This window comes from Euprymna scolopes, chromosome 24 (assembly GCF_053919585.1).
Source record: "Euprymna scolopes isolate OS-2025 chromosome 24, ASM5391958v1, whole genome shotgun sequence".
Taxonomy (NCBI): domain Eukaryota; kingdom Metazoa; phylum Mollusca; class Cephalopoda; order Sepiida; family Sepiolidae; genus Euprymna; species Euprymna scolopes.
Genome location: NC_136505.1, coordinates 7,288,959 through 7,299,234, shown reverse-complemented (window position 1 = coordinate 7,299,234; position 10,276 = coordinate 7,288,959). Strand labels below are relative to the sequence as shown.

The following is a 10,276-nucleotide window of genomic DNA, read 5'->3' as shown; positions in this document are numbered from 1 at the left end:
TATATATATATATATATATATATTATATATATATATATACACACAGATCATTCTAACTGACGTAAAAACATTTAAAATAAAATGTTTATATTTCAACGTTATTTTATGCGGTTAACGGTATGCATATATGGATACTGTCCTTGCTAATCAAACCAGGGATGGCTTTTGTCGCTAGGTACGAATCTATCGACTGGTGTTTACCGTGACACACTGCACTAAAGATTCCCGAAAGGATGAAACATTAGTGTCTGTAGGCATTTAATTATAATAAATACCTATGTCAGCCCCGGAATGAGAAGTAACAAGTACAACAGACAGAGTGAAAGCAGGAAATTGGAAATAATTGGGGGGGATTTTATTGAAAGCAGACGAGTGCCATACATTATTAATACATATGTGCTTATGGGGGCAAAAAATAAGACTGAAATTAAACAAAGAATAAGTGAATTTATTGGAAGCCTGAAAAACCCATGAATTTCAATAGAAAAATGCGAGCATGAAAAGTAATATGGTTAAGCTTAAATATGGTAAATTAAAGGACTAGTTGTTAAAACTGGAAAAGAAAAGGACAAGATGTTCTAGTAAAAAATATAATTTCATGACTTAAAATATTCAATTTATATAATCAATTCTTAATGCTGCCCGATTTTAAGTTATAAATTTATTATATTTTTTACTAGAATACCTTGTCTTTTTCTTTTTTAGTTTTAGCAGCTAGTCCTTTACTTTTCCATGTTTATGCTAAACCATATTACTTTTCATGCTTGCATTTTTCCATTGTAATATATATATATATATATATATATATATATATATATATATATATATATATATATATATAACATAACGCTTCCCTCAGTCTTGACAGACTATAGATACCCACTGTGTAAGGGTGCCTGCGCGTGAAATTTTTGTGGCAAGAGTTGCGCACTCTTCAACTACATCTCTCTTGAGTCGGCGTTGTTAAATACCAGTGGCAAGTGGAGATTTAGGACAACTGGAAACAATGCCGAGATAAGCGGACAGCACCACAGCACCTCGAATTCCCAAATGGTCACTCATCTAGTACTTGTCAGGCTCAACGTTGCTTAACTTCGGTGATCTGACGAGAACCGATTAGTCAACGGTTATATATATATATATATATATATATATATATATATATATATATATATATATATATATATATATATATATTGCGTGGTCGTTAAATACGCTTAAATATGATATTTTGATTAATGCAGATTTCGTATTTATTACTATATTATATGGGCCCAATACATAGCAATGATTTAAAAACTTAAAAATAAAAAAATGACTCGTGCGCTACCACCGAGAATCGAAACCAAAACGTTTAGTTTACGATTTACTTTTTCATTCGACGTTAATGCTTGAGTTATAAAGACATGTTTGCTGTACGGCTAAAAATCAAGACATGAACCAATAGCTTTTACGTTACGCATGCATATTCGGAATGCCGTCGTTCGACCTTTACCTGGCAAATTCGATTTTTCCCGGCTAAAAAAAAAAAACAAATATAAAGTTTCGCATAGGTTCAAATACCCTATATATTAAATGTCATGTCTGCAGCACAAATATTGAAAATAGTTTTTTGAGTGGTTGTTGATAATTATATGGAGATAATTATAGGAAGATAGAATTTGATACAACCTGGGCTTGGATTATAACCCCGGAGGACATTGTTACTCCTTCCGATAATGGACTGCCAAGGTTGTATGAAATTCTCTCTTCCTATAATTATCTCCATATAATTATCAACAACCACCCAAAAACTATTTTCAATATTTGTGCTGAAAAGCAAAATACGTGCCTTTTCACAGCTGAACATTTTGCTAACCGCATTTAATTTCCTCTGATGAGCCACTATTGAAAATCCATGGATTAAGGAAATTAATATAACCCCTTCTATATATTCCGTTTGTCAAACAATAAATTCTTAAATCGAATATATGTGTCTAGATGTTATTTTTTTAGAATTTAAAATTTAACCACCAAACGTATATATTGCTCTATTCTTAAATATTGAGCTTTTCCTTTTTGACTAGGATCACCATGAATTTGTTACTTCAAGTAATATCTATCAGGATTTTCATCTGAATTCTATCAGTGTCTTATCTCGCTTGTATATATATATATATATATATATATATATATATATATATATATGTATGTATGTATAAACAGCTTTTCAACTACTACTGCTTAATGTCTTCACATAGTGACCATCCTGCGCAGCTATTGATATTTTTCCCCGCGCTTTGTCACGTTAAACGAAGTGTTGTTTTTCATTCTGTTCTTTTCGCTCGACTATCAATTTATTATTTTATAAATGAGCAAACAATCTTTCTCTAAAATGGTGACCCTCCGACGTGATACGAAAACGTAACGTTTTGATCTGCAGTCAGAAGCGCTACCGTTGCTGTTATTCTAATCTACAACAAAGCTCCAACTTAGAGTTTTTTTTTTTATCCTCGCAATCTTCTCATCTTTCTTTCCATATATTTTATTCTTTTGTTGATATAGTAAAAACACATGCTTGTAAAAGAGGATGGCGGCTGTATGCAAATGCCGGGCCGTGTGCGAAGTGACGTCACCGTAAAGAAAAAGGAAAAGATTACAAAAAGAACGCATGCACGGACCACCGATTACGTTTGACGGGATAGAGATCAAAGATAATGAGCAGGTATTTTTTTGGCGGGGGAGGGGGATTATCCGGAAATAAATGCCGTTGTTAAAAAAAAAGAGTTGAGTTATTATTTGTCTTATTTTCTTTGCGACGTACTCTGCTACAACGTGTTGGATCCCGAGTGTCTATATGTTACATGCTTACCCAATTCACATTCTAATCTGGGGTCATGAAGAAACGTGAAAGATTCATTCCAGACTGGGTTTGCATCGTTGTTTATTGTGCGAGTCCGTTTCCTTCCATTGGGAGCCGTGCGAATTCGTAACGCAATATAAGGATCGGGTGTGTCAACTGTAAAATAAGAAAAGAAATACATTTGAATAAAATAAAATAGGCATCAAGTGCGCCTGAAACCAAATCACAACGTAATATTAGGAAAATAAACAAATATTTTACTTGTTTGAAATTTATCACAAATATATTTGGGAGGTAGACTCCATCTCCAGTGTGTGTGTGTGTGTGTGTGTGTGTGTGTGTGTGTGTGTGTGTGTGTGTGTGTGTGTTTTATTTTCTTCTTCCTTGCCATGTTGTAAATTTGGAGAAAGAAATCTGTTTGTATAGAGCCGCGCATTGTATCTGGCGTTTGTATTTTGAAATGTTTGAATTGTATGTAGGTAATGCGAGAATAACGTCAAGAATGAGATTTCAATATAGAAACGTTGTTTTAATTTGAATAAAATAAAATACGCATCAAGTGCGCTTGAAACCAAATCACATCATAATATTAGGAAAATAAACAAATATTTTACTTGTTTGAAATTTATCACAAATATATTTCGGAGGTATACTCCATCTTCAGTGTTTTATTTTGTTTCTTTTTTTTCCTTTTCTTCTTCCTTGCCATGTTGTAAATTTGGAGAAAGAAGTCTGTTTGTATAGAGCCGCGCATTGTATCTGGCGGTTGTATTTTGAAATGTTTGAACTTTACAACATGGCAAGGAAAATATTTGAAAATATTATTTTCCTAATATTACGTTGTACTTGGCTTTCAAGCGCACTTGATGCGTATTTCATTTTATTCAAATTAAAACAACGTTTCTATTGAACTTTCATTCTTGAAGAAATACATTTTTTTTACAAAGATGAAAGCGTGTTACTGTCATACATCAAATAACGATACTTTGTTTTATCGTTATTTCCATGGCAAGTGCTCGTCCGAGCTCCAATCTCTGGTCCCCTCTCGCCAATCCTTCATGATAAACACCCGTCTAGCTAAAACCACTGTCAGTAATTTCCCCCACTCTTTATCTGTGCCTAAATCAAAACGTAGATTCCATGAACATAGCTTTTTTCTAATAAGTGCACGCCTGTGGAATTCTCTTCCGTTTGCCTGTTTCCCACCTGACTACAAGTTGGACGTCTTCAAGTCCAACATAAACAAATTCCTGATTAATCGCCCCCTTAAGTAAGACGCTTTATCAAATCTCCAATACCAACTATTACTACGATATTATCCCATTGATTATTGTACACACGGGCCTTGATAAGTGGTGATCCCCATGTAAAAAAAAAAAAAAAACGATATACAGCTTTTTCTACGACGTCACGGTTGCTATGTTGCATATTGGATAGTGTTGGAATAATTAATTGGAATCAGAATCGGGAATCAGAAAAATCGAAATATTTGATGGTATCAGAATCGTTATCGGAAAAAATTGTACCGATTTTCCGTTGCCAAAAACGATTATTTTAATTTCCTTTTTTATTTGATTTTGTTTAAAGCTAAATCTTCCATTGCTGGTAATAATGATAACATAATAAATATTTATTGATATTAAACCACCAGTCAAGCTAAAATCTATAGACCCCCCCCCAGAAGTATAATATTACGTTTAGGCAAACATCTGCACATTTAACATGTGTGTTTTGGCGGCAATCAGAGAAAAATAACAACTCTATAGTTAAATATCAAGAGATTTATACAGAATCGGAATTGGAATCGGTAATTGTATCGGAATTTAGTACGGAATCAGTAATTGTATCGGAATCGGGAATATATTGGAATCGTACCATCACTAATGTTGGACTCCCGGGCGTCGTCGAGTTACCTAAGCGATGAAATTATTATTGTTAAATAGATGAAGAGGTTATGAAATACAAATTATTCACAGAATGTTATTGAAATGAATATTTTAGAATCAGAAAATATTATGTTAAATGTTTATATAATAACTCTTGAATTTTAGAAACAAACAAATACGTTTAAGTTTTACCACGTCACTCATTACAAATCACGCTTAACCGTTTCCCAACCTGTTATATGGTCACATGACTACAATTAACCAATTATAACAATTCGCGCTCAACCATTTCCTCTCAATAAAATACGCTACAAATTTAAGATTAATCCCATCTTATAATTCGTTTTGTCGATTGGATTATCCCAGGTAAGATACACTATCAAATGGTTTCCAATTATCATAACTAATAAGAGTCTAGATTTCTCCCCATATACAAACCACTTGTCTCAGACGTTTCCTCACAAAAAACACCATCTCTATCCAGTTTTTATATCTTAATAAAAGAAGGGGTTTTGTTGTCTATATTAAAAGTGAAATAAATTATTTTCTATTATATATTATTTTATTTTCATTATATGGAATCTTTTGAGATGAGGCATCCTAATTTGTGTATTCATTTTTTTTTCAGACTTATCCTCGTCTTCATAGTTGTTGTTTCACGTTTCGGCCAACCCATCCTCTGGCTTTCTTCACGGTGGCGGGATAGGAATGCTGAATCTCCTAACTGTATTCTCAGTAATTACTATCTTCCATAGTTGTTGTGGTCTCACCATGTTTTGATCAACTAATCCTCTGGTCTGCTTTGAATAGAATTGAAACCGCTATCTTCAGACAATGCTTATCTGGAACCGTAGAGACTCAACGCTTCTATCCAAAGCGCCACGGGCCTCGAAGGGTGATCAAAGTTAGATTTTATGGTTTTATAAATCCAATTTTGCGTTCTTATCTGATCTTGGATTGTCGTACTGAATTGTATTATATATTATTTTAGTTTTCATTTTTAGAATCCTTTGATAGAGGCTTCATAAGTTGTGTATTTATTTTTTATTACTTAGCCAAAATCTGGAGACACAACAACTATGGAAGGCAGTAATTACTGGAGATATAGTTATAAGACCCAGCATTCATATCCCGTCGTGGTTAACCACCTGAAGAAGGTCTGGGGATTAGTTGGTCGAAACGTGTTGAAACAACAACAACAACAACAACAACAGCTATGAAGATAAGGAGAACAATCCGCAAAAAATGAATACACAAATTATTTTCTTCTTCTTCTTCTTCTTCATCATCATCTTCGACTTTTTATTTTTCTTATTATAAGGTATAATTATTAATATCATAAGGTATTATTAAGATTGAGCATGCCATTTTTATCTCATAAAAATTAAATTTGTGTTCGTGATTAATAACGCGAGCGAGACACATATACATTCACTTTTATTATAGATGTTAGTATCACCTCATACACTACAATGACAATATATGAACCTCGGTCGTTTTCGATATGAGGTCTATCGATTTGCGGGATTCTTCTATTCAAACAAAAAGCACCACAATCTCTTCGGAAAAAAAAACCGATGGCTACCGGCATTGCTGGAAAGTATAATCAGCAAGAGACTGGCGTACATTCAAACAGATCTTGGCCCACTTGAGAAGTAACTCAAACGAATCAGCCCTGCTGACGGGAGTTAAAGAAAAAAGCACGAAGTATGTTTGCTTAAATCACTAATATTTTACTTAATTTTATTTTTTTTTTAGTTTTTATTGGGTTGTTAGTAACGTAAACTTTTTATCTCGCATTCAGACTTGAAGTAAAAAAAGTTAAAATCCAACATTAACCTGTCTACAACCCCCCCCAAATCTTATCTATTCAGGTTGAACACGCAAGTCAGTATAAATAGTACTTACAGTAAGTGCGAGGTTCCTTTCTAACCCGAAAAGAAACCCAAACGAATTAGTCTTAATGAGAGTTCAAGAAATAGACACGAACTATTTTCCCCCAAACAACTAATATTTTTAGTTAGTTTTATTTTATTTATTTCATTTTTTGTTTGTTAGTAACGTAATCTTTGTATCCCCCACTTGAAATGATAGAAAAATTCCAGGTAATCTGTTCCATTTGATACTATGAGAGTTGGAATAAACGCCGTGTCTTTTTAACTTTCGAATTGAGGAAGAGACTACTAGGTTATAACTAGACTGAGGAAATTAACCCTTTATGACCGGAATTATAATATAGATGATTAAAAAGATATTTTGTTAATTTTAGTCAGTATAAAGGGCAATGATACTATGATTGTTTTCAAACTGTAACAATTATGAAGTTTAATAGTAAAACTACCAGTGATAATTTTTACATTTCATAAACTTACCTGATTATTATTATCCATAGTGATGATTAAAAAAAACATGGAGACAATATAAAAATAACATAATATTAAATTGCATCATCGCTAGAATTGATCATTGAAATACAGTACACTAGTCGAAATAGTATTGTAAACTGAACTGAACATTAAAAGATGTGATAATATAAAAATTTCTATCTATATAAAAGCCAAGTACGCCCAAGGATGGAATACTGTTGCCATATCTGGGCAGGAGCTGCTAAAAACAGCCTATCCTGCCTTGACAGAGTACAAAATAGACTTCGTGGCTTAGTGGGGGATGTCATTTTCTCTACCCTGCAACCTCTCTCCCAAAGAAGAGACGTTGCGAGCCTATCCTTGTTTTATCGTTATTTCCATGGCAGGTGCTCGTCTGAACTCCAATCTCTGGTCCCCCCTAGCCAATCTTTCACGAAGAACACCTGTCTAGCTGAATCCACTGTGAAAAATGTCCCCCACTCTTTATCTGTGCCTAAATCCAAATGTAGATTCCATGAACAAAGCTTAGAACTGCACGCCTGTGGAACTCTGTTCCGTCTGCCTGCTTCCCACCTGACTACAACTCGGATGTGTTTAAGTCCAACGTTAACAAATTCCTGATGAACCGCTCCTTAAGTAAACACTAACGTACTGTACTTGCAATAACCCTTATCTCTGAGTGGCTTCCGGGCCTTGATAAGTGGTGACCACCGTGTAAAAAAAATATAGTTTTCGGCTTCAAACAGACAAATAAAAACATCTTCATTAGGATTAGATTTAATACATTATTATAATAAAAGTTATCAATTTTTCTTCTTTCATTTTTGTGTAATTTTCACTTTGATTTGAATAAAAAAAAAGTTTCTTTCTTCTAATGCTGATGATGAATTCGTGCATCGTCAACTACAAAGAAATCAAAATACATGAAAGTTGTTCAAATCTTTATGGAGAATATCTATAAAAGTGAGAATGTATGTGTGTGAGAACACTTCTCAACCTATATACTCAACGAATTATTGATTTACTCACTTGAAATTTTGTAAATGTGGTATTCAGACACGTGGAAAACTTTTTAATTCGTTTGCATCCGGAAAAAAACGGCAGCTAAGGGGTCAATATTGAAAAACTGAATACGTAGGGATAATCGGATTGATGCAAGGATGTAAAAAACTACTTCAAAGCAAAAAAAAAAAAAAGAAGAAATATTCAACGATAAGTGTGTTATATGCAGCAAGTCTTCCACCTTTGTCAGAAACATCGCTCATGGAGTGTGAGAACAAAAAGACAAAATAATGGAAGTGAGAGTTACGGGGTTGCCGAAAATAAAACCAAAATCCGCATTCTGTTCCCTTTAGGTTCAATCAAAATCGTCAGTGAAAGAGAAATGCACAAACCTCTTTTTGGCGGAAGAGTGAATAATAGGTCCCGAGTAAGATCATAATTTACATTGAAGAGATTATACGAGGTGCGTTCCAAAACTAATGCCTCCTAATTTTTTGATTCCGGCTGAATGGATCAGAGATGATTGCAAATTGCGTTGTTATGATGATTGAACTTATACATTTATCATCTGAAAGTTTCATCTCGCTGTGACAGATATTGACGGTGTAAAACCTTAAGAAAGCAACCCCTATCATAGCCGTGCGTCAGAAGCAAAGATGCATCATTGTCTTCATGGCAAAAGTGCATTGGGAATAGTGACGACTATGCACAAAAAATAAATTTTGAAGCACAAAAGGCCGCTCGTCTGAATTGTACCACTCCTGTTTTTGTAGCTCTTCAAATTTTGAGTTAGAAAAAATAAGAAGCTTTACTTTTGGAATTACCCTCCTAGATTAAAATGAGATCACCGCGTAAACATCAGCGCTAAAGGAAGAAAAGATGAAGATTCCTGGGTCAGATTTTGTAGGGCAGATCTCGTAGTCTTCGCACATTTCGAGTAACTAGTCGTTAAAGTCTTTTCAAGAGTTGTATATCTCGTATGAGATATAGTGCAGAGGCCTGGACACTATACTATAATAGCCATCTGACGAGGGAGACATAAATTAAGAACATATTTCTGGAGTTAGTTTGCAAAATAGAGAGATTGACAACGATACACACATTAACCCTTATCCTCGAGTCGCCTCCGGACCTTGATAAGTGGTGACTCCATCTAAAATATAGTCACAATTTATTTTCTGCTTTTCCGAGCACCTCTGCGTGTAATCTCGTTATAAGTCTTGTACACCAATTAAAAAAAAAAAAAAAATCGCCATCCAATCGCAAAACATTAATTTAGAAAAATCTGATTTTCCTGGATTTAAACTTTAACCATTTTAAAATAAACGATTATAAAATCCTAAATAAAATTATGACGTAACAAAAAATGACGTCACAAAAATTATCCGTATAACCAAGCATTCGAGCTAGAATAAAAGTATAGTATCTTTTGTGTTACCAGACAAGAGAAAATATACAAAGGCGAGTAAACGTCAACGGTCGCGACCAGAGAAGCACTTGAAGAAGATCGGAGGTTCCATCGACCGAAACGTTGTAGAAAATTAACACTGAAGATGAGAACTGTAGTCTGAATAATCCAAATAATACAAATTATCAATCCTAAAAATTCAGACACCGAAATAGTAAAAAATGTTTCTTTCATACACTGAAAATTTCATTAAACTAAATGATCTGTCAAAGTTATGCTTTGAGGGTATGTTAGAAGGCAAATGAGGCAAAGGTGAAGAGAAAATGTTTTTGATTGGACATCTCTCAACAGTTGGGCGTCAAGTTCGATCGGAAGGAATGGCGAAAAATAAGTCACGTCGGTTCGCAATTTGCACCAAGCGGAAGATACGACTTACGATGATCTCAGTATAGAATATATTTTAAAAATAATTTGAATATTTTAATTGTTATTTTATTTTATATTTAAAGTTTTTAGGATTATATCATGAAAACGAATTCGTTTCGATTCCTTAAGGCTACCAATTTAACGCTATCTGTAAAGAAATCACGTCAAGAAGTTTTATTTTCAAGAAAACACTACCGCGATAACAGCTTTTAGTTATTTGATTTCATATAGCAGATTTAATTTTTAATTTTCTTTCGAAATAAAATGGCAAGCTTTGCGATATTTGAAATTTATTATCAGCCAACAATTTTTTTAATGGAAATCGCACCAGACAAGACACGAGCTA

At 33.8% G+C, this 10,276-nt stretch overlaps 1 protein-coding gene across 10 annotated transcripts in view; it reads right to left on the bottom strand.

Annotated features, from left to right (window-relative positions):
• LOC145246571 (cytosolic phospholipase A2-like) overlaps window positions 1-10,276 on the bottom strand; it is a 594,967-nt gene that overhangs the window by 105,979 nt on the left and 478,712 nt on the right. For all 10 annotated transcript variants that reach the window (XM_080108182.1, XM_080108180.1, XM_080108179.1 and 7 more), the window contains one exon: window positions 2,852-2,998. In XM_080108182.1, the coding sequence (XP_079964308.1) occupies window positions 2,852-2,998 (147 nt within the window). The remainder of the gene's footprint in view (window positions 1-2,851; window positions 2,999-10,276) is intronic.